The sequence below is a fragment of the Cuculus canorus genome, chromosome 14 (assembly GCF_017976375.1).
Source record: "Cuculus canorus isolate bCucCan1 chromosome 14, bCucCan1.pri, whole genome shotgun sequence".
Lineage (NCBI taxonomy): Eukaryota > Metazoa > Chordata > Aves > Cuculiformes > Cuculidae > Cuculus > Cuculus canorus.
The window spans coordinates 956,901-984,049 of record NC_071414.1 but is presented as its reverse complement, the minus strand read 5'-3'; the positions used below and the strand labels follow the sequence as shown (position 1 = coordinate 984,049).

Below are 27,149 nucleotides of genomic sequence, written 5' to 3'. Positions count from 1 at the left end.
AAGGTATCCTACCCATACGGAGACTGCCACCAGGATAGGACTCTGCGCACAACACAGACACATGAAGAAGAGAACTCAAATACCCTTGGAATGCTGTTGACAGGCAAACATCCCACTTGACCTCTTTTCTCCAAAGTTTTAGCATTCAGTGGGAAACTGAGTCCAAAGGAGCTGCAGCTGCTGTCCTGGACCAGAAACCAGCCCTGGCTCAGTACAGGACTCAGTGCCTGTCTGGGTGGAAAAAAGTCTTGAAAATACTTCTATGTTTTCAAGCAAAGAACGAAGAGTAAACTTTGAGGGCCACCAAAATCATCGACTTCACCCAAAAGCTCACGGACTTTTAGTCCCCAGTTTATGCCAATTACATATGCCAAGGCAAGCCAAAACACTCTGGTATTTACAGAGGCCGACCAAGCGCGCCATTTCTGTACAAAACACATCCCCAACACACTGGTGCACAGCACAGGCAGATGCATAAACTCATGTGTCAAACAGAACACTGGAGAAACTATTCATGAAGCCTCGCCTCAACCTAAGAAGATCCACAGCCTTTCTGTGTAGTGTCACCACATACACACTATGTAACAAACATCCTGAAAGTAAGAGCTCTGGGGTTGCCGTGGTGGATTCCCTGAGTAAAAAACAACCAAAATCAGGATGCTACAGTCCCTAGAAAGATAACACGGACCTGATTTTACCTTGACCAAACCTGAAGAAAGAACACACTCATCATCTACATTAAAGCAAAGCAGCCCTTGGCAAGCGCAGCCCCAGGACTCGCACCACCACAGCTTCCTCTGCTCTGCCACCCCTCCCACAGCTCAGCAACAAGGGCAGAGCACCGAGAGGTGAGCTCTCACTGAGGGGCCGGTCTCTGAAGCTCTGCATCTTCTTCAGATGGAGATTTTGTCCATCAGAAGTCATAGAATCCAACGCAGAGCACCAGACAGCACAGGTTTATTGAGCGTCTCTGGAACACAATGCAGGAAGGAATTCAAACAACCATTAATCCAACGGATGGCTTCTGGATGGAGCTGCTCCAAACAGCCAGTATGGAAAAGTCTGGCCCATGAAGATGTTACTTAAGCAAGCTTCTGCCCTTATTTCTCTGTAGGTCTTTGCTCTTATCTGCCTAAAGACCAAAATAAAGTTCTTCTACCTCTCATTCTGTCTCTGCAGTTTCGGAAGACAAGGCACCAGGTGTGCTCACTAGGAGAGAAGCTAACAGTCCCACTGCACATTTCCATTTCCTCTATCCATTTCCCACACGCTCCCTTCCCTGCGGAGGCTTCCAAAACATGCTGCTGGCCTGGTTCTGGCACCACACAGCACAGCCAGTGGGAAGGCAGGCCAGGCTGGTTAGAATATTCTTGCTCACTGTGGCCTTCCTCTGTTACTCAAACACCATGGAATTCTTTGAAAGTAAAGACAGAATTTTAGCCTTTATAACAATGCAGATTCAAGCAGGTTTTTTAAGGGACCTATCCAAACACAAACATCTGCGGGAACAGTCTGACTGCACACACAGAGGAAAAATCAACTGCACAAATACGAAACCATTTGTTCAATAACATTTCTTCAGAAAATTATTGGGAGGTTTAAAGTCAAAATCAACTTGTAAACCAGCATTTCTCCTGCAAAAGGCAGACAAACAGAGATGTATAAACAAAGCACAGCTTGCAGGACAGATGAAATAACACTCCTACTCCCCATGCATCAACAGAGCCCAATTGGAGCAATGTGACTAATTTGAGGCAACCAGCTATGAGGAACAGAGATCACGCACAGAGGCTCCAGGAGAACGAGAGCAGATGAAAGGCTAAATAACATGAGCTAAGGGCAGGGAAAGAGCTGATGTTATTTAGCCTAAAAAAAAAATAAACCATGCATGCTGCACTGAGGAAGATAACAGCCTGCATGTTGGTTCTAAGGATGCTGCACTGGAAAAGAGAACGCTGAGCTGATATGATATAGCCAAAGCAACTCCACTCAAAAACCCCAACTGCTTTACTACAACAACTCTCAACACTCCCTCATGAAGCTCTTCCGAAGCTGCTCCATGTCCCCTCCACCCTCAGTTACGTATTTCAGAGTGTAACACTGAGAGCTGACACACCGAAAAGCCTTCTCGGCCCAAGGATGGCAGCTGGCTCGGCATTCCACAGTGCTTCCAGGACTGGAGAGAGTCTGTCTAACCAGTTCTCAAAGCTACCCACCATGAATGGCACAAGCAGGACTGCGTTTGCCTGGAAAGAAGGAACAGAAGGAGATAAAACTAGAGCTGCTGAGATTTCTTTCAACCCTATTTTTCAAAAAGCTGTCAGAAGCCGTACAGTTTGAAGAAAGGGTAGTGGTGAAATGACAACTTCAGAATTGCTGGTTCGGACATAATCATGGAATCACAAAATGGTTTGGGACCTTAAAGATCACCCAGTTCCAACTCCCTGCCACGGGCAGGGACACCTTCCACTGGATCAGGTTGCTCAAAGCCCCATCCAACCTGGGCTGGAACACCTCCAGGGATGGGGCAACCATATAATGCTTTGTCATCCAGGGAAAAAGAGTCCTTATAGAACCACACAGTGCCTTTCATTCCTCCCCACGAGTATTTTCTTCATGGTTACAATGAGGATAAATTTGTGCAATGCAATAATTGTTTTTAAAGTTTAGTGTGTGTTGGATTCTCAATCACTTAAACACTTCATATTCACAATGACTACAAACTCCATTTTTGTGCAAGATGCTTAAGGTACTATAGCTTGCTTTGAATAAAGAGATTTAAGTTCTTGCCTTTATTTTGAAAGTCTTAAAAAAAAGGCAGAAAATAATTTATAACAGGCAATGAAGGTGTTCATGCCTTGCTGCAAAAAAAGCCACCAGCTTCCAAAAGAAGAATCAAAGATGAGTGGCAGTATATTTCACATCATTTTATCTTTCATTAATCTGCTGAAAACTAGCTTGAGTTTCTAAAAATAAGCAGAACTGGATCATTTACACCATGTATACACTATGTTAGCACTTCTTTTCCTAGAAACTTGTTTATTGTAATTATTCCTAAATATATAACAGGAATATTTTGTCAAAGGTGAATTAACAATTGGAAAAAAAGCACTAGATTCACCTGTTGCACTGTATACTGCAAAGCACAAATAACTGTATAAGCTGTTGGGTCTGACACTTCAAGAAACCCAATTTAATCAATTCTAATACTGGCAGAACAACAAGGTACTGCAGGTCGGCCACCGAGAGCTTTGAGAGTTCCTCCGGTGTGTCCCGTGACAGTCAGCACAGCACAGGAACCAGACAGTTTCAGCCACTCTCACACGAACAGGGAGCAAGCAGCTCTGCTTCCAGTCTAATTGCGTTCCACCTCACAGTGGTGTTCTAATTGTGTTCCACCTCCCACCGACCCTGGGTGCAGGGTTGGCTGCGGACCCGACTCACCAGGCTGGCTGGCACAGAGCGAAGCGAAACAGCCACACTGAGCCATTGCCTTACAGAACATCAGATCCCCCAAATCAGAGTGGGGAGATCCAGATCCAACCCTCTGCACACTCTGGGGCCTTTGCTTAACACCCAGACTCTGTTCTGAAAACTTCTGAACTGTGGGTTTTTCATCATGCGCCAAGGGAACTGCATGGCTGACAAATGCAGAAAACAATTAAAAAACACAAATTCAAACTCCAAGTCTGTGTAACTGAGGATTTTTAGTAAACTACCAATAGATTCTTCTTGCAAGAGACACGGGCTTGTCTAGCTCCTCACTCCTTCCTCACTCTCGGGATGTGCTCAGGGAGCAGAGTCACATCTTGATGAACTCAAAAGTTGCCACTGCAGTAACCACTTCATTTCACAAGGTGAACAGCTCTGCTCCTCTTACTGAGCACCACAAAGAAAGCAACGCACCAGCAGCCGCCTGTTTAGAGAGAGAAAGCATGCACGGCAATGACACAGGAGATCATGGAAAAAGTACTGTGCTACACTGAGCTGAAATACACCCGCAGTGTGACGCTGGGGCCAGCAGCACTACCCACCAGACATCAGCTCTCCACAGCCTGTGTTCTAAGGCAGTGTTCTCTTTCTTTCTGTATCTGACTAATACTCCAGACCCACAGAACTGGCGTATCTGCAACATGGCTATGCAAGAGCTTCCCTCAGAATTATAGAATCGTTAAGGGTGCAGAAGTCCTCTTAAGCTCATGCAGCACAACTGTCAGCCCAACCCCACCATGCCCGAAAAGCCACAACCTCATGCTTATTGAACCCCTCCATGGTTGGAGACTCCAGCCTCTGCCAGGGCTTCACCACTCTTTCCATAAAGAATATTTTTGTAATATCCACTCTAAACAACCCTGGCACAACTCGAGGCCATCTCCTCTTGTCCTATCACTTGTCACTTGAGAGAAGAGTCTGGCACCCACCTCACCACAATCTCCTTTCCAGGAGCTGCAGAGAGCAACAAGGTCTCTCCTCGGCCTCCTCTTCTCCAGGCTAAACAGCCCCAGGTCCCTCAGCCGCTCCCAGAACCCCTGGGTTTCAGACCTTTCCCCCACCCCGTTGCTCTAATACTTGCGTGCCCACAGAGCAGTGGCAACCCCACCAGATCCAACCCAGAAGCCTTCCCACCTCCATTCCCCTTCTCCAGATGTGCTCCAGCCCCTCAATGTCTTTCTCGTACTGAGGGGCCGCCCAAAACTGAACCCAGGATTCGAGGTGCAGCCTCTCCAGTGCCAAATGCAGGGGCACGACCCCTTCCCTGCTCCTGCCGGCCACACCGTGGCTGATCCAAGCCAGGATGCTGAGCACACTGCTGCCAATTCACCAACTTGAGCACAAATCTCAACACAACCCAAACACCAGCTCGCTTCCATGCGCTGCCCACAAACAGGAGCCCTGCTGGCTGTGCCACAGCAGGTCCAGGTACACACTGCAGCGCTGCACAGCCCCAGCTCTCAACCAACCACAGCCACAGCACAAAGCCCTGCGGGAGGCTCTTGCCTGCACTGCTAAAGCCGGACCAGAGTTATTGTCACCGGGATGGAGGGACAAAGCGTACCTGTAAAATACAGGGTGAATTCTGCCTCAGTGCAGGCGTTACGCAGGCCTGTCAATAGAGCTCGGCTGCTTCCCTCCTGCCCGAACCCTTCCCACTCCCCCATTTCAGCTGAGGCTGTCCAAGCACCACTATAACAGCAAGTCCTGAACACGATTCTGAATGGAAGGGAGTTTTTAGCTAGGAATATCCCCCTATTGGAACAGGAGCACAAACAGGATTTTATCTTGCAGAGGAATCCAACTTGCATGAAAAATAAAATATGGCAGGAGCAAAACAGAAAGGAGGAGTAGAGTCAATAACAAATACATCCAGGTCCTTGAAAAAAAACAAGTTAAAAGAAGAATTGCCCAAGTTGTTTATGGTGCGATCATAAAGGTACAGAGATACAGATCCGGGGTACACATCCAGACAGATATACATAGACATGTAAATACACTGACAACTTCAGAGACTGAGGAGCACCCTGGCCAATTTTAACACTTCCCAAGTTAAAACCTGTAACTTTGTCTCATCTCCTCACCCTCCTCCATCCCCGCTGACTTACAATCTCAGAATCATCTTTGGCAAAGAATCCCAAAAGCCTTGTGTTCAGATCTGGCGAGACAACTTAGCAGTGTGATACCTAAAAGCATCAGTTTAAGTGTTACGACAACAAAACTGTTCTTCACAGCAAAATCCAACTCAAAAAGAGCCAAAAAAACATGAATCTGGTACACGTAGCACACTTTCAAAGTATGGAAGTTAATGAGACTAAAAGCAGGATTAGACTGGATTTTTTCTAATCTAAAGGCCTACTGGATTAGAAAAAAATACTTAAACCATGCAAAATCTCAGAGAAATAGAATATTAATAATTCAAGTCCATGCACAGAATTCAGGCCGTTGATCCAGCTCACTTGAAAGCACACCACACCTGGACGTTCCACATACCATATACGCCTTCCCACTCTGAATCTTTAGACGGTGAAGAAAGAAAATGAGCAAGTCACTAATGTGCCAGGATCTCCAAAGGCAAATGTTCCCCAGTTACAGGACAGTGGGGATTTTAGCAACCAAAACTGTTCTGCTGCTGAAGAAATGCCTACACTGAAAGCCTATTCAAACTGGAACGAAAACTCTTTCTTATTTGGTCTGTAGCCTGCGTCCATGTAACACCAAGCATTTCAAAGCTGATCAAATTACAGGGAAGGGCTTTTCTGGTTTAAAACAAAAATATATACATCAGTCAAAATAGCTGGACTAGGGCAAGACTTGTGCCATGCTGAGGGCAGCTGAACACACTCCCAGTGTGGCACTGCTAAGTATTTACAACAAGATTCCATCTTTGCTCTGCGATTCCACAATACTCTCCCAGATTCGTCCCAATGAAGACCCTGTTTTCATTCAAGAACACCAACACAGACCTAGCAATGTACTTGTTGTGCTCCACTAGCACCAAGGGGCAGCCACTAAACTGACAAATGCAAACGTCCACATGCTGCAGCCCTGAGCCTCTGCAGTTGAGGTGGAGCTGGGACAACCCTTCCAAGGTTTCCTTCCTAACGGAGTAGATCCCCACCTTCAGTCAAATCACAAGTGACTCCTCAGCCCAAAGAAAAGAAACACCAGGTCCACACACGAATCTTATTGACCATAAACAACATTATTGCAGAACGCGTCCAGCCTGGGCTCTGACACTTCCCAAGGAGTCTCTGCTGCGGGATGCAAGCACACTGCACAGCTTTTGGGCTGTCCTTTCAGACTGCAGCAGGATCCCCAGTAGCGCTGGATCACAGTTCTGTCCTGTCACCCTCCAGCCCTCCAACATCAGGAAAAACAAATATAATTTACTTTATTTTAATTAAAAAAAACCCTTTGTTGCTAGTGAGTAACAAATGGCTTGGTCACATTACAAACAAAGCAGCAGGTCTGGTGGACAGCGTGGCAGTAACTATGGAGAGAGACACACGCACACTGGGAAGCATTCAACCTTACAACTGCTGAATCTCACTGTACCCTTTCAGTTTATCCTAAGCAGGCAGATTTTATCTGGGCCCATTCATATTTTGACCTGTGTTCAGTATTTCCACTAAGCAGGTGATTACTTCCACTCTGTGCCTCCCCCGATTGCAGAGCACACCACCCTTCCCCTCCCACACCTCGTCCTGCCAGCTGCCCGAGAGCAGCACCAGCCCGGGGGCCCGGACCAGCTGCTGAAACCCCCAGTGTCACCAGACACTCGTTAGCAACACCATATTCCTCCTTCACCATAACCCCCCAAAGCTGCAAACACATCAAATTACACACGAGGGTTTCCAGCCACTTTCAAACCCTGTATTTCAACAGAAAAGAAGGATGTACAGAACTTCGCTCCTTGTCTGAACATCAGGATGGACTGCTGGCATCTGTCTCACTAACAAAAACCTTGGCTGAACACGGGACCTCTCCAAAACACCTTGGTTTCTCTCACTAACAGCAGCAGGACTTGTGAAAAGCTCACTGCCAAGAACACTTCTCCCTGATACTCCAGAAGAACATCGAGTGCTCCAGTGCTGGACAAAGAGTTTCCTTACCACTTTCTTCTGCATCTCTCTTTGATGCTTCACTGTCACAGTGAGAAGGGACGAGCTCACAAGACCTGCTGGTAAGGACACAGGCAGCCTAGCTGTTTCCTCCAGTTACAAATCAGTTCAGTAATGTCCTACCTCACCTCCCAGAAACTGCAGCAAAACCATGCTGAACAGGAGACTGTAACTGCAGGGGTTGACACGGTGACGTTTTTCCAGCTTCCTGGGGAATTCTGACGTTTGGGTGCACAACACACAAAATGGGCATCTGGGGTTCTTATCTGACCACATGCTTCAGACCACACCTTTCTCTGAGGGACAACCTGTGCTCCAGAACAAGGACTGCACTATGTAAGCAGGTAATTTTCCCTTCCTGGCCTGTGAAAGGCTGGACCAGAAAATGAAAAGGCCTTAACCTGTCTAACTTCCCCCAGCTCTCTGGAGGAGAGTTTGTCTTTTTAGGAACTTGTGTGGAGGCACCCAAGGAGGAACCCGCCAAGAGCAAGAGCTCCAAATACTCCGACCATTCATCCACAGCTGCAGAGCACTTGGCCTCCAGCAGCCAAACATCACCCTTATAAAGGGAATTCAACAGCCAACCTTCTGGAAGGTCCACAAAGAACCATGATTCTTCAGAGCTGGAATATTATCTTAAGAAATAAGCAGCACCCTCATAAACAGCAGAGCTGAGTGTTTCTAGTGCTGAACACGAATCCACTGTCAGAGTGCTAAGACTGTTTAACTACAGTCGGTCAAACAAAAAACTGCAAACAGGATGGTTCTCTTTCAACGGGTTATTTTACCTATAATCCCTTCTTTGCTACTAAGGGTAAAACTCAACAGAAGTATGCAAAAGACTGGGTTTCTCTAGGACAACTTCCCAAAGAACAGGATTAAATTGTTTATCTTCAATTTCAGAGGATGAAAACAACTCATATTTATGATCTTCATAGAACAGTGAAGCCTCTCAGGCTTCACAATGCAAAACTAGCTTTTTTTGTGAAATAATAAAATCACTGACAGTTGTTTAACAATAGTTGTTCATTAATAAAGTCTGTGCTTTGTCTGAACAGGTTACAGAAGGAAGTATGGTTGTTCAAACTACAGCTGACCACCTGGGCTTTCAGAGTGCCCAGTTCACTTCAGGAATCCAGCCGCTGTTTGTGTGTGCATAGAATCATGGGATGGTTCAGGTTGGAAGGCACCTCAAAATCCATCCAGTTCCAACTCCTGCCATGGGCAGGGACACCTCCCACTGGGTCAGGTTGCTCAAAGCTCCATCCAACCTGACCTGGAACCCCTCCAGGGATGGGGAAGCCACCACTGCTGTGGGCAACCTGGGCCAGGGCCTCCACATGCTCACAGCAAAACATTTCTCCCTAAGATCTCATCTCAGTCTTCCCTCTTGCAGCTGAAAACCTTTCCACTCATCCTATCCCTGCCTTCCCTGACCAAGGCCATACCACCAGCTTTCCTCCAGGCCCCAGGTCTACGGACACGCACATAATCTTGCTGCCATGTAGAGGGGGACAAGGCACAACCCTCTTGCTACAAATTTTACTTCAGGTCGTCACAGTCATCATTCAAAACCACAAAGTATTTTAAATCCACTTGGAAACAATAAAAAGAAGAATGAACTGTGAAAAAATATGCAACGCACTTACGATGGGTAAATGTAAGGTATGTTTAAGCCGTTCAACTGACCTCTGGCATCTACACTTGCAGATGCAGCCAAACCAGCTCTCAGACAAGGACAGCTACCTAGAAACAAAACAAAACTCCCCCAGATCTTACAGAGTGTTACAGCTAAAAAGCACTTCTGTGTTATTTGAAGAACATCCTGTCTGCCTGCAGAACTTACCTTCCAGAATTAATAAACAGTGTGTCCAGGTGAGATCTGAACATTAAAGGATTCATGAGGAATGAGCAGAACTAGTTCTGCAAGTCATCCTCATTAAGATCCTAATGATACAGCCATGAACCCTGCATGTGAAGAACCCTAAGGAATCCAAGGCACGAAGCACAAGACCAGTTTTCCTCTAGGTTGTAAGTTAGGATTAGGCCTCCCACAGGAGAGGGGATCACCGCAATGAAGGCCAGGCTACCCTGGAAACCACACCAGACATGGCCGCAGCTGAACAACTTGTTCAAGCAATAATTCTGCCATCTACTATTGCAAATTCTTCTTAATGCCGAGGACTGAAATGTGACCAAGTAACAGGAGAAATTAGCTGCTTTTACGCAACTGCAAAACAATACAAAGTCTCAGGACGAGGTCACTTCGTTTGTTGCTCTAACAGAAACCCAGAAGCTCTCTTAAGCTTAGGAAGGGTATTTGCAGCCGAAGCAGCCACAGAAATCTGGGGAAGACATTAGAAGACCTCTCAGGAACATCAGCTTCTTTTACAATCACTTTTGAATTATAGCTTTTACTACTAAACCCCCAGATTCACAATGTCTCCTTCAGGTCAGCCTCACACATCATCAGTGTTCGAGGTTGCAGTGGGAAAGACAAGAACAGCTGAAATAGAGGACTTTCTTGAGAGTGTTTCAGTCTTTTGATCTCACACATTCATCAGGAAACATTAATTTAGTCCAGTCTTTTTAGAGAGGGAGATGGAGCTCCCAAACAAAAGCACGTTTTTTTATTTGCTCTTATTCCCAGTTTCCTCCTGCTTTTACCCATTTTCTACATCCCTACTCCAAGCACTCAGAGAATCAAAGCATGGAAACCTCAGATTAAAAACAAATCGTCTCATCCTGGGGACGAGTGGCCAACTACTGCTCAGAAATCTAAAGAGAGCATTCTCAGTCACAGGCATTACAGGGAACAATGGTACCTCCTCGAGTTGTTAAATACTGTGGGATCATCTTGAACGCTGCAGCCATGGACGCAAACACGTCCCTTAGGACTGGCTGCCCTCGTAACATGAGCCATCAGACATCTCCATGGACAATTTATAAAGCTAGCAATAGGTTTCAGGACACAGCAGTCATCAGGTACAGAAGAGAAACTGAAACCAAGTTATTTTCAGAAGTGCTTCAAAAGAGATCAGATGATTGCAATTCCCTTAGTGTCCCAAGTATTCTAGAAATCATCTATCCTGCCTACAAAGCCAAGTTTGGTCCCTAGGAGTCAGAACAGGTTAGAACAATCTTAGGAACCACCTCTACCCAGGCTGCTGCAGCTTCCTGCTGACAGAAGCCGTGCACTGCAGTACAGTTTTTTTTTTCCCAAATTCAAAATGCAAAAAGCCCGCTGGCTGAGCCCTTTCCCCTCTGCTTCCTCAGAAGGAAATTCTCCTTTCAGACAGTACAGAGCTTCACATCCTGCCATAAATACTATTTTAGCCAGCTCTTAACAGCGTTCAAAGCTGAAGCCCAGTTTCAGCGCACTCCTACCAGTCTGAGTGTGCACTTGTAACCATCACACAAGACTTGTTTCCAAGCAGGATTTTTACATCTTTTTGTCTCTGGAATTTTGAAACTGATGAATAATTTTCAAATCCATTGCAAACACCAGAGCCACAAACTTCAGGAGACTTAAACAAGCTTTCCCTATAAAAGTATTACATGCAGTAGCACTCGCTGCACCCAGCCTGGCTCTGAACCAGGAACCTTAAATGTGGATTTTCCACCAGTCACAACTACAGAATGGAAAAGTATTTTTGTGAAAGGCAAAACAGAGAAACAAGCGTTTCGACTTTAAATGTCTGCAGTAATGAATTAGCGAATAGATACTGACCTAAGCAGCAGAAAAAGAAAAGCCATTTTAGAATGGATTGTCTCCATTCTCTCCCCTTCAACCTTCCCACTGGTAACACAGGGAGACTCACCCAGGCAAAGAAATACCATGGAATTCTAATTCACTTTTCTAACTTTGTACGTACAGACAGAGCAGACCAAGAAATCCTCCACACCTGTAGGAACTATGAGCTTGTTTTCTGTGTTCTGCTCCCCATCACCATGGTGAATCTCCAGCCTTGTGCACATTTCACTGGAGTCAAAACTTACAGGTTGCCAAATCTGTGTACAAGTTTGGTTCAGAAAAAAACTGTACAAAGTACATACCTGCTGCCTCCAGTAAGGCTTCCAGTCTCGCCTGTGTTTCTGGATCCACAGTCCTCAAGTCTGCACCTTCTGCAGCACTCGATAAGAACAACTCCGACGTGGTTTTAAGTACTGGGTTATCAAGATCTTCTTGGTCCAGAATAAATGATTCAACCTGTTTGCCAAGTTAGAGAAATAATTTTACCATTTTTGAAGTTTTATACTAAATCTAAAATATTAGACCACAAACCAAAATATTTTAACTGTACTACCATACCCATGTTTTAATTGCACAGATTATAGGACACAACCATAAAAACCATCTGGTCGACTCACTGAAGAGGTAGTTGAAATCACAAAAGAAATCACTCCTTATAAAACAGTTTATTGTTAAAATCACAATTAACAAAATCTTAAACTATAGTGAGGGCAACTCAGAGTAAATACTGAGTAAACGCCATGCGTGTTGGACAGGTAACCACCAAACCCAGCTGCCGCAAGAGGCTGCAGCGCCTCCATCACCAGCAGTCTGTCTGCCTTGTTAAAAAAGTTGTCAGCAGTGACTGGTACAGCCGAACCTGTCTGAGAGCCGTTGAGGGATGAACAGAGATGCCAATGCCGTTCAGCTCCATTTTAAAAGAAATTTCAACTAAGGTAGCACAAGGATTTTGTTTGCTCCGAGCAGAAACACCAGAGCAGACTGCCATTCAACCCCAAACACCTGTTCCCGAGCTGGCTCTTAGCACTACCCCAGCCGTTAGTATTTTCTAGACAAGAACCAATACGCAGAACAGTTCAGCGAGTCAGTATTCCAGCTGGCAGCAACAATGTCATCCCACCAGCGGCCCACATCAACTCCAAATACAAGCTCAAGGAATTACTCAACACAGCACGCCGTGGGTTTCTGACAGCTTGCCAGAGCAAACAAGGAGGAGACCTGACTCACGCTCTAATGAGAGCGGAGCTGCCTTTCAGAATCTGTCCCAAGCTCAGGCAGAATTCCCTCTATTTTCAGTAATATTTTAAGATAAACACAATAATTCATAATTAGACATTCTGTTCAACACCAGCAGTGCCTTAAACACACCACAGAAATGAGCCATGCTCGTTACACACCCATTGCTGCCCTTCCCACTCCATGCCCCACTCTCCTCTGCCTTTCCCTGCTTTCCCCTAACGCTTCCCTGCCAGCGCTTCCCTCCTCCTTCCAGCAGCGAGCTGCCATCAGATTCAGTCCTACCACGCAGCACCGCACAACACCTGAACAAAAGGAGTTTACGCTCAAAAAAAAAATCAGGCGATCCACCAATTCACTAAGTGCCCCACTGTGTGAAAAAAACATTAACAAGAGTTTGGGGAGCCACGCAGAGTGCTGCTATAGGAAAGAACTGCTGGGCACTGCTCCCCCTTTTTGACACATAAATGTCCTGTAACGCTGTCCCCGGTGTGCGAGCCCATCCGCGAGTGCCCAGCACTAACACTGGAATACTGTGGGCACCAGGGAGGAAGAGTGGCCTTGTGGAACACAGACCAGGAGTTCCCATCTCAGCAGATACGCACCTCATGCATGCCAGGGCACTGAGATCAAAGCTAAGACAGCAGGGTAAGGCTTAGGGCTTGAAGAAGCAAGATTTCAAGATTAGTGCAGACAATGGTCCTAACGTAAGAGAACCATCACTGTGAAAGAGCTGAACATTAAACAAGCAGAAAATCAGTGACCTAAGCCAGTGACCTTTGTTTTCCCTATGAAGCAAGAAGAGCTATTTAATGTAGTACCCTTGCACAGCCCATCCTCCAGGCTATCTCCAGGCAGCCTCAGGACTCCCTGTTGGCACAGGCTCTGCTGCAAAACTGCCTTGTGGGAAAGCATCCTCACCTCCAGGAGCACTTATGGGCTTTGAGTCTCCCCCCAAGCCTACAATAGGCCCTCTCCTCACCAACATGCTAGAAATATTATTCCTATTGCAACTCCCATCTGTCTGACCTGTTGCCCAGAAGAAAACCCCACTACATGCACAAGTGGCTTCTCATCACACACGGCTGAGAACTACACACAAGAAAGTACTACGTGCCTTTTTTCCTCTTTCAATGACACTACTAAATCTAACAGCAGCCCTCCCTTCAGGACAGACCCAAAGGGATAAAAACACTCTCTATGCTGAAGCAGCTGCATCCAGGATCAACAAATCCTGCTGAACCATTACAAGGGGCTCCGGGCAGGCAGTAACCTTCAGCCTCCTGAACTGCCTCACAACCCCCAGGCAGAGGCTGGCACACCAGCCCTGCACCAACCTCCCACAAGCTGTCCCACCACAAGCTTTAAACCTTCATTTTTTGACACTGGGGACCATCTTCTCCCCAGCTGAGCCTAAACTAGTGTTAATTCACCATTCACAAATATTCTATCAACTTGTAAGGAACTTCTCTCCCTCCCCTACAGAGGAGCACCCCGATTACTGGAATCCCTCAAAAACTCTTTTTAACATGGATTATGCCAACATAACTTCAAGTGCATCACAGCTACCGCTGTCACTGTGGGTGCAAGCTGGGTACCACTTCAACTCCTAACGGCTTTCAAGTTTGCACCCATACTTTCAGAGACCTCATTTAAAATCTCACACAAAAATCTTGCTTCATAGTATTTTCATCTTGGTTTTATACCATAGCAAGAAAAGGCAGCTGTTTCCATTATTTCTGCACATGCTGGGCATCAGGTTTTAGGTTTTGGTTTGATTTTTAATAAGAGCTTAATAACAAACGCCAACACAAATATAACTGGGGAGGGAAAACACAGTGATCAATACAGCAAACGGCAAAGCAGTTGCACCCCCACCAGCCTCCCAAACCAGTCCCAATGCATTTCAAGTCAGAACATCTCACGTATCTGTAAATCAAGGCAGTTCCTAACACATTAAGACAAGGCTAGAGAGGATGAAGGGTTGGAGCCCTTATCGCTAACAGCAGATTAAGAAATTACCTCACCAAGCAGGTTGCTCCGTGAGCAAAGAGACCTATGAGGGGCATATGGTCATAATCATTTGTAAAAAATAAAAATAAAAAATAAAAGAAAAAATCAAACTACCCTAATTTTATCAAACTAATGTTACTTTTCAAACAACAAATAAACTTAGTAGAAAACAAAACAAAACAAAACCAACAAACAAAAAACCCAAGCCAATTTCACATTAGCATTCCTGGAAGACCTAACGCACTGCTCATGTGGCAAAATTTAGGTGCTCTGCTCTCCCCGATCAGATCCGCAGCAGCAACAGAGTAACCCGTCACGCTGCTATTTTTGGATTATTTTGTGAGCTGCTTTGGACAGTTAATAAGCATCTTACTTGGAAAGGCTCACTAGGAGCACACGGGTTCAAGACATTATTCTAACTGCCAAAACGACTGCAGCCAGGAACCATGCCCGATCACAAACCAAAGAAGCCGCAAGATGCGTGGGCGCTGAACACCAGCGTACCTCACTGCATCTTCATGTTTCACGCTCATCCACAGCAAAGATGGACCCATCCTGAAACACTGCCAAGGGCTATGGCAGCCTTGCAGCTCTGCAGATCCAGTTACCCACCAGTTCCTCCCCACACAGAAGCCACGCTCACAGCTATGTGGACTCTGCGACATCAGCATTTATGTGTTGGGACCATAGCTCAGTTCACCTCAGGTCAGGAGGCTGTGAAGACACCTCAGAAGGCACCAACATAACATCCAGGACCAGCGATTCTTGCAGGATGGGCAATGACATAGAGGGTCAGAAATACAGTTCTGATATTAAGCCTAACCCAATCTTTCCCATGTTGTACCACAGCAGAACAAGTCCTCTTCCGAGAACAGCCCAAACCTGCTCACAGCCAGCCTGTTCCTGACACAACCAATGGAAAAGCTCCCTGCTGCAGCTGTGCCAGCACCATTCCCTCCTCCTCCTCCATGCACAGGCAACAGCAGACACCTTCTACCTTCTTCTTCCATGTGGGCCAAACCTGTACTCCTGGGAGGACCATCTTTACGAAAAGTGTTGATTGGGAAGAGAAAGCCGCCATCAAATATTCCCTTAAAGCACCATTTTCCAGATCCACCCAGAGCTAGGAATGGCAATACTCTCAGCTCTGTGTTTGTGGTGTCTATGAGCAATGAGGAGCTGAGCCCTGGACTGGCGCTCCTCAACTCCTACTAATTATGCCAACAAATTACTACCCAATTTCCTCTCCTGTGTCAGGCAACCATTCTCAATTATAAGAATGCCATTTGGACACATCTAAATACATCTGTATATCAACAGAGGGATCCTGGCTTCCTTAAGGCTCGTACAGGCCTGGAGATCAGGCAGAAAGTTCATGCCAATGAAGTTGAAATCTATATTGGAACTATTTTTATTCCATAATTAACAAGATATGCAGTGTCAAGTCAGAAACACACCAGGAAGATACTGTGGGTTTGTCTGACAGCTCACACTGTCCGTCCCTTGTTGCGCTGAATGCCAACACCGGATTGCTTCTTGGCCCTGCTCTAAAGGTTTTGGGGAATGCTGACAGGACATCAGACATCATAACTTGAATTACAAGTGAAAATGAGTTTGTATTTCAAATTTGACATAATTTTATTTTTAAATTCCACATACAAAGAATGTCACCTTCAAAACTATTAAACATACTCATTCCAAGGGGTGAATGAAGGGAAGGACTTTGTCACTGCCCTGGCTCTCTTTGGAGCTCCCTGGGACAAGTGCACCCTTCTGCCCCTGCTGCAGATTCCTCACCCTAGCAAAAGGCCTGGCTTTCCTTCACCTTAAAATATCCTTTTCAGTACTGCCCCCACCTCAGCCATGCCCCTCAAACATTTCTGCACCTATTTAAGGGATCTTCCTGGCATCACTATTTCAGTTTCAAAAGACGGCAGAGAAGAAGAGGAAAAAAATCCCAAGAAATGTGGGTGTTTGCACCAAACCCTCAGCAGGACCTCAGTACCCTGCCCTGTCTGAGCACTTCCAAGCTTGAGAGAGAAATGACACATTTGAGAAGTACTTCAGAGCCAGTCCACAGGAACAACATATAATCCATGCAAACAACAATTCAGACATAATTAAAGTTGTGAGATCACTCTGTTAGGCTGGAACCGTAATTTCTGAAGACAGTTTATTCAATAAAAAGTTTCAGCCCAAGAAGCCAGAAGCCACCAAGATCTATGAGCTGCCAAGAGATCACCTTTCAGTGCCAACCCTAGGGATCCAGGGATTACAAACTATCCGACAGCCCAGGGGAGTGTCAGAGTGCCTGGGGTCACCACCACCCCCCTGGAGAAACCATCAAGGACCTGCAGCATCACTTCCAGTCACTGCTCATCCTGCGACATGTCGGGCAGCTACCAGGCACTTTCATGGGCTGATTTAACACATCACAAAGGGAGAAAACTTGGTGGGGGGAGGGTGGATAATTTGCTACCACTTTACTGAATTTCATGGGCTTACAAAGGGCTGAAACATCATTCTTCTGGGAAGAGAAAGCCATTAGCTCAGCCAAGCTCTCAGCAAGGCTACAAACCCAACCGTCCCTATGTGTGAGAGGAGCTGTTGGTACCTGGGCGCTGCCCTAGCTGAGCAGCCTGCAACTGCAGCTCTGTAGGCAGTAGATTAGACTGAGAGGGCGGGAGGAGGGGTGCAAAGCTATTTGGCTCCAATTACAATAGGAAGTTGACTAACTTGTGGCAGGATTATCTAAAGGACAGCCTTTATTCCAATATACATTAAGTAATTATCAGATAGTGACACACGCAGCTATAGGATCTTTCATTTCAAAGCCCAGGTTCAAGTGCTGTTATAGATACAACATAAACAGAGATGGACACAACTCTGCTTTGTCACAAGAGCCAAGCAAAGCATGCTCCCACTCACATCCTGGTCCAGGAGCCTGACATTCCCAAACAAAGCTGCACCGTGAGCAATTCAGGTGTGTTCTGGTTTGAGCTGAAATGGAATCAGTTTCCAACTTCAGCTGAGCGTAGTGTAAGTAACTTCACTTTCTGGCAGTTAACTGCATGTTTTCGGACAGGGTTTTTCTCTAGCAGTGATCAGACAGGGCACTGGGATGCAGAAAAGCCATTGCTTACATTTATTCCTATGGAAACCAAGGCCATCCTCGAACTGGCGGAGCTGTAAGGGAAAGGAGAGGAAAAGGGTGGCACCTGCAGGGAGGAGCAAACAGGAAAGGTGATCCCAAACTGACCAACAGAGGATTCCATCTCATGTACTCATCCTGGGGATAAAACCGAAGGATCACAAGGGTCAAGCCTCTTTGATGGCTGGGGTCCAGTGAGGACCTCATTTATCTTCCTGTCCCTGATCCCAGATCTGTGCATTCCCAAATCCAGTTCCTGAGCCCAGCTTCCTCCTGTGCAGAGTCCAGCCCAGGACCTTGCCCCACGCCTGCTCTTCAGCATCAATGGTGACGTAGTCATGGGGCGCGGAAGGGGAAGAGAAATTTCATATATCTGTATACATTTTATTATTTCCTTATTATTATGACTGTTTCATTAAAGCTGGTTTAGTTTTGGTTTCCAACAGACAGCTCTTTTTCCCTCACTTCCCTTTCTCCCTCCCTGAGGGAGGAAGGGCATTTGGACCACCCCAACCACTCTCATTCAGCAGCTGATTCAGGCCAGGCTGGGGCCAAACCATGGCGATGCAGCAGCACATACTCCAGGCGACTCTGCACCACCATCAGCGGCCCAGGGCAGCAGGCAAGACAGGCACCGGTGAGAGGCCCAACACCCGCACGGCAGCTCTGCTCAGGCTGCCCCCCTCGAAGGATCCTGGGGTAGCAGCTGAAGTCAGCAGTCAATGCTCAGAATCTCTGAAACACGACAGGGCTGCTCTTCCACCCCAGAGCCCGCTGGTGCGAGTTTTCAATGCACTAACGCATAAGCAAGCACGAGCATCTGTCAAAAGGCTCACATCGACGTAACCACCTACCTAACGTCTTTCTTTAGCAACCAGCCAACCCGAGATATCCTTAAGCCAACTGAAGTAGCTTTGAATGCTACAAACTATAACTCATCACCCACCTCTGGACACAGCAGTCTGAGTTACAGTTCTTCTACCAACAGAAAATCTCCAATTCATTTTTACTAAGACACTGTTCCACCACAAAAAGCCCAAGACAGAACCGCGCCCCCTGGTTAACCCTCAGGTTACCTACTGAATCCTCAAGGTACCAGAGCCTGGCGATGCTGAGAAGTTTCTGTAGAGCAGAAAAGAAAGCATTACTCAGTTCAGACACTACTGAAAAAAAAACTGTTAAAAAGCAGCCCACAGCCATCATACCATCAATGTCTGATAAACAAAAATTATGCCTAGATTTTCCTGACATACAAGAGAATCCTTCCCACCGAGGAACTGCCGTTTGCACAAGTGGAACTGACAACTGGAGTGAGTTCCAAACTCACATGGAGCTCTGTAAATCATGTGCCTGTCCTTGGCACGTGCAGTCTTCATGCTGAAGGAAACCACTGAATGCAGACTAGTGAACCTTACTGAAATAACTTATGCTAAGCATTCCTTCTTTTCACATAGTCTTTCTCAGTCCACTCTAAATCATGTTCTCGGCACTCCACCTGCTCCCCGAGCTTTCAGATTCCTTCCTGCTCCCTGCTTTTGCTACCAAACAGCCCCTCTTCCTTCCTCACCTCCAACCCAGAAACCGCAGGTGTAACTAAGTAGTCTGATTTATTAGAATATAAGCCAGGAGTGTTGCAACAATTTAGCCAGGGCTTTCAGGGTAGGATCTTTGCTCAAGTATTGAATGCCAGGCATTAAAACAAAGTGAAGGAAACTTCAAACCAGAAGACGAACAAATGCATTAATTTGCTGATGTAAAAGCTCACATCCATCTGAGATGGCGAGTATTTTACACCACCTTCTTGTGAATAACCTTTTAAGCTCTCTGGTCAATCCAAAGGGCCACAGTGCTCAAAAAAAATCATATAGCTGGATCCAATGGAGATAGCCCAGTCCCATCATTCAATTATCTGTTCCCAGGCCAACCTACGTTTCACACAGAGAGGAGTCTCAACATTTAAACTAACCAATTAACTTTACATCATCCAGAGGCTTATACCAAGCTGAAAAATCATACCAGGCTCTCCCCTGAGACTGGTGTTTGCTATTTTGTCAAGGCCTGTATAAACAGGTTTGTGCAAAGCTCTGCTACTGCAAAACCAGCAAAACCCATACTGTAAATCCTGATCCACCAGCTCGCCATGTAAAAGAGACTGTCCTAAAGAGTAACGGGGCAGAGATCCCTGTCTAAAATACAACCCACTGAAGGCTCCAGATGCGGTAGTTTAAAGAGCTTCAAAATGTAACCATTTCAGAAGAACAACAAATTTGTTCTATACATTTACATTTCTATAGGGTACTGTGTTTGCTCTAACTACTCCTAGACGTGACACCTCTGCCCCACAGACCCCCTTCCCCTGGCTACCTTGTCCTCCTGTGGGTGAACACACACTCCCAACAGGGGATGCTCAGAAGCCACCACAATCAAGGAGTGTCGAAGTAGAGCATTCAGGCTTGAGTGACTATTTTCCCTCAGTCTGAAACACCACTGACTTACTGCCTACCTGCCACGTGACCCCATTAGCTTTATTAATGATTTTGGAAAGGGAAGAGTTCAACAGAGTTAGGGATTTTCCTAGAAGAAAATCTTAGTTAATTAGTCATCTCTATGTTTCATTGAAGGCAAATGAGAGTAACTGATGGACCTAGCTGAAACTCAGCACCTGTGAAACATCAAAACATCCAGAAAGGTGCTTTTCAGTTGGCTCGTTGTCCATCAGCCAGTAAAACATCCACGTTTTCACTCGACAAATACAGAATTTTTTTTTCAGCAGGATGGGCATACAGTGAGGTAACTTTCAAATGCTCCCTTGGTCAGAAGGGCCAACCCCACATGTTCCTCCTCACTCACCACCACCACACCGACCAACACAACACAGCCACAAGTAACCCCTCGCAGCCCAGGATGCTTCTCCTTCAGATTCTGGGGTGCTTTGGAACAACTAAAGATGAAAACAAGCTTGGAAAAAAAAAACCTGCACGGCTCTCTCTTAAAAGCAAAAGGCAAAACTAAGTAAGTGGTCTCATTCCATAAGAGACAATTAAGAAGTAACAGGAGCCAGCACATGCCCAACTCTTATACCTGTGTTTCGGGGTAAGAACAGAAGATGCACAGCAAACACTGAGAAAGCCTTCTAGTATTTTACAAAACTCTCAAATCATCACCAAGACCTAAGAAAACATTTTTAAGTACTAAGATGCAAGAGTAAATGGAAGACATCATGATCTGACAGGATGCATTCCCATGAATGCTTGTTCAGCATTCCTCAAAAAATTTGCAAAATGAACCCTATGTGCCTTCACAACAAACAGGGAGAGCGAGTTGCCAGGGAAAAAGAACATAGAAACTATCCACTAGTGAGCTGCACCAAAAGGTGCTCAGACAGGCACATCATGCTAACTATAAAAACCATTAAACCCCAATATGAATTCCTCTAGACCCACTTTTTCCTCTTATTGAGAGGCAGCGGGGGTTTGTAACACAGGCTGCAGTAACAAGGTTCCTACAAAAGCCAGTACTGATATCATTTCAAAGTCAAGCTGCTCACCAGTTTATCAGAGAAGACCAAGATCACATGAGATTTTGGTGAGAAAGTTTCTATTGAAGATGGGCCCCGAGGCCAGGCACTTCTCAAAACCTTCCTAAATCTACAAAAGTACTTGAAGAAATCACTGACTTCTGCAGCACTGCTCACAGTATCCCATTCTTCACAGACATTCCCATCAGGGAGACCAGTCTGACGGGAAGACTTCAGGTGGTGTTTGTGCTGTACCGAGGCTACTATGGGGAAAGAAAGTACCCAGAGCAGGAACATGAAAGCCTGACCGGTGAGGCCTCAGAGCTCAAAGCTCAAGTTAAACAGAACTCTGCAAATGGTCCTCAACCAAGACACACAAGTTGTTCTTCTTGCTTCATTAAGTTTTAAGTGGGAAGCAAATCTAAGAAGGGTTCATTTTTCCATGTAAGTCTGAATTGACTCAGTTTTAAAACTGGGAGTCACCTTTACACCCCAAAAACAGCTTAATACTTCTATACTATTTTCACAGGGGTTACAAGAACTCAGAATGGCATGCTATGCAGCCTCCTCACCTGCACGGTCCAACCCCTGTTCTGAACTCCTCCAACAAGGCTGCCAGTCCAGGAATGTCGCTGCTCTCTCATTTTAAAGGCCAGGCCACATGTGTGCATGGAAAGGAGTGCCTTTACACTTTAAACTTTGAGCTCCAAGAAAGGACAACGCTGCAGCAGCGTCACTGAGCTGTCCTCACAGCTGGATGCCAGGCTCCCCCAAGACCAGGAAAGGAGAGGACAGCACTCCAACGCCAAACCCACAGCAGCCAGGCAGCCCCAGCTCAAATCCAAACACAAGAATTCCCAGTTCACCAGCTGTAGTCCTGCCTTGCGTGAATGCTCAAAGGAACCCTTCCCCCTCCAGACTGTAACTGCTCAACTGGTGAAACCTATGTGTAAATTTGTAACCGAGTATAGCTGTTCTGCTAAATTGGGTGAATCCCTCCCCACCTAGGGGTTGCACTGCCTATTTATATAATTACACAGTAGTATTTCACATCTTTACACCTATCATTAGAAAACAGTTGCTGACATCTATTTTAGGTCATGGACTCAACTGGGTCAAGCTGCACTGAAGGGAAACCAGAGTTCTGCAAGGAATTTTAGCCATCAGTTCATTTCCAAGCGTTCCTGAACTGTAAGCATTAAGGATAACCAGACAGGTCACTTCTGGCTCCCACAGGCCAAGCTTTCAAAGTTACTGAGATACTCAGCAGGATTTTCCCAAGGACTGGATGCCTCATCAGGCTGCACAGGAACGAACAACCTACTCAAAAGCTCTCTGCACCCTTAAGCATCATCTCCATGCTTTGGGAAACCTGACCCCAGTGCCCCTCAAAGTTTTCTAATCAGTGAATAATTCCTGAAAAAAATGTCCTCTTTTGTTCCACCCTCACCCCCTCCAGCTCTGAAAGAGCGCGGTCACAAGGAAAACAGCAACTGCTGAACTGAAACTTGAAGTTTCTTTTCAGAGAAAAGGTTTTTCTGTCTAATATTATCTACCTGAATTTGCATCAACTTTTTAAATTTCTATTCATTATGGTCAAAAAAAAAAAAAAAGCTGCCATTTACATTCTTTCAAAGATTATACAGGGAGCTAAAATGTATAAGCACTAAATTAACCTCAGGAGTCAGATAGGTTGTGTATTCCGTTTCAGAAGCAGTGCCATGTTAAGAAGGCTCATCGACAGCAGCAACTTCAACAGATTACACTGCCAGTTTAAACCAAACTACCCAAGTACTTACTCTGAATTCAACCCTCAGTTAAATATTTGGAGAGAGGGGCAGATAATGTCTCAGACAAGATCTCCAAGCCCTGATCTGGAGCGCATGCCATGCAACTATTAATTCTCCTCATTGCAGGAGGTAGGTTATGGCTGAGTTTTAATTATGCTTTATGTAAATATCCCCAGAGGCTTATGCAATAGGTACAGGCTTAAGTAAGGCGAGCTGGCGGAGGCAGACAGGCTGTGCCAGAGAGGGATGCCAAGAGCTGAGCCAGCTTCACAGCCAAGACGCAGGTGAGCTCCACTCGCCACTGAGGGCCTCCAAACCCCTGGATTACAGAAGAGACAAGAACATCTACATGCTCACCGCCAGAAGCCTCTTACCGAGCTGATCTCCGGGATCCTCAGGTACTTTTGTCAGCACAGCTGGCTTCTCCTGCTTGATTTACAACTGACCAGCACACCACACAATCCTGCGAGCACCAACACAGCCAGATTTATCACTTGCCTCAACGCACTACTGCTACAGCCCATTCCACTACAATGGCTGTGAGGAACCTGCGTGCTCCATGGACAGAACCCTCAACCACCAAGGCCCCTATGGCCCTCACACACACACACCATTAATCACTGCCCAGGCCACCAAGCCTGCGCCTTGACCTACAGGCTCCACAGTTCCCACAGAGGAGGCTGCTCATGCTCCTGCCTAGGGCATCACGTTAAGAGCCATCAATATTCACAAGGAGTGGGACACTGAAAATTACACCAGAATCTCCCTCTACACGAGTTGCAGGCTGTGTCCAAACCCTGATCAATCTTAGAAGGCAACCGAGCAATTCCTTACACTGCGTTCAAAGCCACCCCAAACTGCAGCCAATGGCCAAAGTGTCTCTGGACACCCTGGAGAACCATGGCTTCCCTCCTGTTTCACACAGAGATCACACAAAGGCTCCTGGTCTTGTCCTCCCATGCCCAAAGGCATGCTTCAGCTTGCAGTTGTTTCTATTTGCATGGGATAATTTTAACTGGTAATTCTAGAAAATATTCTGTACAGCTGCATTTAAATTTCCCATTGCAGCCCTGACATAGCTCATTCATACAGGATTCACTCCAGCCCCTGGTTTCACAGCCAGAAGCTGGTGACTCCGTAAGCAGGCACTGAGCAAGGAAACCAGAAAGCTTGGATTTTCCCCTCAGTTCTGCAAGGCAGGACTAACACAACACATACTTCACCGTCTTCCCTTGTCAAACAGGGCCAGCGCTCCCACTGTGATGCACCTGAAGATACGATGCAAGAAGTGCACTATATTTTAAAAAAAGTTAAGCTAAAATACATTGCTCTTTTCATTCTCTAGACAAATACCGCATGACACTCCTCGTCCTGCGCTTCCCTGATGATTTTTTCTACCAAATTTGCCTTTTTGATCAATCCAATTATTTTACTGTATTAAACTGAGACTAATACAAGGATACAAAACCTAAAGGCTGCTGCAGACACACATCAGCGCCTACAGAATATTGTACATTTTAATAACTTCAAAAGTAGAAAATAATAATAAAGAAAGAGTATAGACCAAGGCTGCATGGAAAACACTTTATTTGTTTTAATTCTCCCTCCTAGCTCCTACCAACCCCACTCACTACAACAGCTGAAAGGCTTACACCCAGATCAATGACTCATGGTGAAAAGCACAGCCCAAGCAGTCACTGGGGTTTAAAACAGTGCTGTTCAAGAACTGCTGTGTTGCAGCCCAGGAATTTAGTTGCCATTTCTTTGTTCAAAAACAGAAAAACACCAACTAACACTGACACCAGGTCCTTTTGCAGTTCTCACACAGGCAGAAGGAAAAAAAGAATTAAAAGAAATGCTCTCTAGGTGTTTCCCCCGTCATCCCCTGTGACCTCACCAGGCAGCACCAAAGGGAGGCACATCCTTCCCACCCATCTTCTTCCCCCAGTTACTCTCCACAACCAGAAACACCAGAGAGAAAAAGTCCCTAGGCAATTTCAGGTTCAAAATTAGCCCAACTCCTCCATGCCTGTTCTGGAAATCTCCGAGTATTTTAATTCAAATTTAGTTTTTTATTATGTATTTTAAATAAGAAAGCTTTCCTGGGTTTTTCAAATTTTACTCTAACAGATGTTTGGGAATCTTTATTTTTTTACCTCAATGCTGATCTCCCAGACACATTATTTATAATAGGCTCTCTTTCTTAATACTTGCTATTAGTCAAAACATCAACAGAGCACTTAGTAAACACCTTCTCCATCTTCATATCCTTTAAGCACCAGGGCGGGTTCAAAAGAGATCAGCTCTCACAGCAGAACTCGGCTCCTCTTGTGGAGAGCCACGCGCTCCCACACAGCCCATTTCCCATAAGTTTCCAGGTTCTCTAACTACTGCTTTGTATCTTCAAAGATACATTAGAATGTGACAGAAAAGACATCCTAGAGAATGAAAACTCATGAGTTACTTGTGTCCTTTTCTACCCACAGCTGGCCTTCCAGCTCCCCCAGGCAGGAAGGTACTTGAACACATAACCCCTTACCATCGGACATTCAGGATACCAATCACGCCAAGAATGCTCACCCAAAGCACCCATCTGTCTGCTCAGTAGATTTTTAGTGCAGTTAATCGCCCTACCGTTAACACAGTTTTTAACTTGGGCTAGGTGGTCACAAGCAAAGCGTGAGTGCAGATCTGCATCAGTTTAATCCTTTTTTTTATTCATTTCAGACCTCCTGGATCAGATTTGGTGAGAGCCGGACAGGAGGATCACCAAGAGAAGGCAAAAAATTGAGACAGGGAAGGATGAATGCAGGCTCCCCTCCTTCCACTTCTTCAGGACAAATGTGGACGCACACTAAAGTACCCACCCCGGCCCCAGAGAAAGAACGGTGTGTACTGCGCTAGCTACCATCCTCGTCCTCCTGCAGGAGCACACACAAGTACAAAGCATCGGAACCACAAGCAGCTGGCGAGTGCCAGCCACGTTCTCCTGCCTTCCACTAGGACAACTATGGCGGCTGGGATCGCATGTCTTCTTTCTCAAAGAGCCGGCTAAGGAAATCAGATTCACCCTTTGGTGCAGGATGGGCGGGCAGGAGCGACAGATAAAAGCCTTCATTTGTCTTCTCTCCCAGGGCTACGTAAAGCAGCGTTAGATGCCAGTTTCCCGGCCCAACGACGCTCCACTGGGGCCGGGATAAGGCTCCAATTCCTCCCCACACCCTGCCCTTAAAACTCTCGGCCGGTCTGGCGGATCAAAGGCGGGCACCGCCACTGCCCCTTCCATTTCGGTGGGCAAGGAACGCTCCTACCGCCTTAAAGGCGTGCGCGTATCCGTGCACCGGGAACCGGGCCGAGAGCCCCGGGCCGCCCTGGCGAACGCAGGGCAGCCACCCCGGGCCCAGGCTCCACTTTGTTCTCGGCGAGGCGGCGGCTCTCGCCTCCCGCTCCGAACGCGGCCCAGCCGGGGCGGCAGCGCGGGGCCGCCGTCCCCGAGGGTGCAAGGCGAGCCGGGGGGGGGGGGGCGGGGCGGCGGGCAGGCCCGGGGGGCGGCGGGCCCGGAGCAGATCCGGGCCGTACGGGGCCCGTCGGGAGGCGGGGGGAAGGCCGGGCCCGGGGCGCTCACCTCGGACACCTCGTCCTCGTCGCTGCCGGAGCCGCCCCCGCCGCGCAGCACGGCGGCCGCCAGCTTGAAGTCGAGCCCGGGCTCGGGGCCCGCGCCGGGGCCGCCCGCGCCGCCGGGCCCGGCCTCCCCGACGAGGCGCACGGCGCGCAGGCCCAGCGCGGGGGGCCCGGCCGGGGCGGGCGGCTCGGCGGGCGGCGGCGCGCGCGGGGCCACCGAGTCGATCTCCTCGTCGCCGGCTGGGGGGGAGGAGGAGGACGAAGAGGAGGAAGAGGAGGAGGAGGTGGCGGCGACGGCGGCGACGCCCGTCCGTGAGCATCGCGCGGGTGCGGGGCTGTCGCGTCCCTCGCGGCCGCCGCGGGCAGCGCCACCAACTTTCGCGCACCCCACCCGGCGCGGCCCCGCCCCGCGCCCGCCGCCCAATTGGCCGCGCCCGCCCCGCGGCGCCCC

At 47.0% G+C, this 27,149-nt stretch overlaps 1 protein-coding gene across 1 annotated transcript in view; it reads right to left on the bottom strand.

Annotated features, from left to right (window-relative positions):
- The window catches only part of ANKHD1 (ankyrin repeat and KH domain containing 1), a 124,465-nt gene that overhangs the window by 96,898 nt on the left and 418 nt on the right, over positions 1-27,149 (bottom strand). Inside the window, exons 2-3 of the mRNA XM_054079703.1 lie at positions 26,703-27,073; positions 11,673-11,826 (exon numbers count right to left, since the gene is read on the bottom strand). Of these exons, the coding sequence (XP_053935678.1) occupies positions 11,673-11,826; positions 26,703-27,073 (525 nt within the window). The remainder of the gene's footprint in view (positions 1-11,672; positions 11,827-26,702; positions 27,074-27,149) is intronic.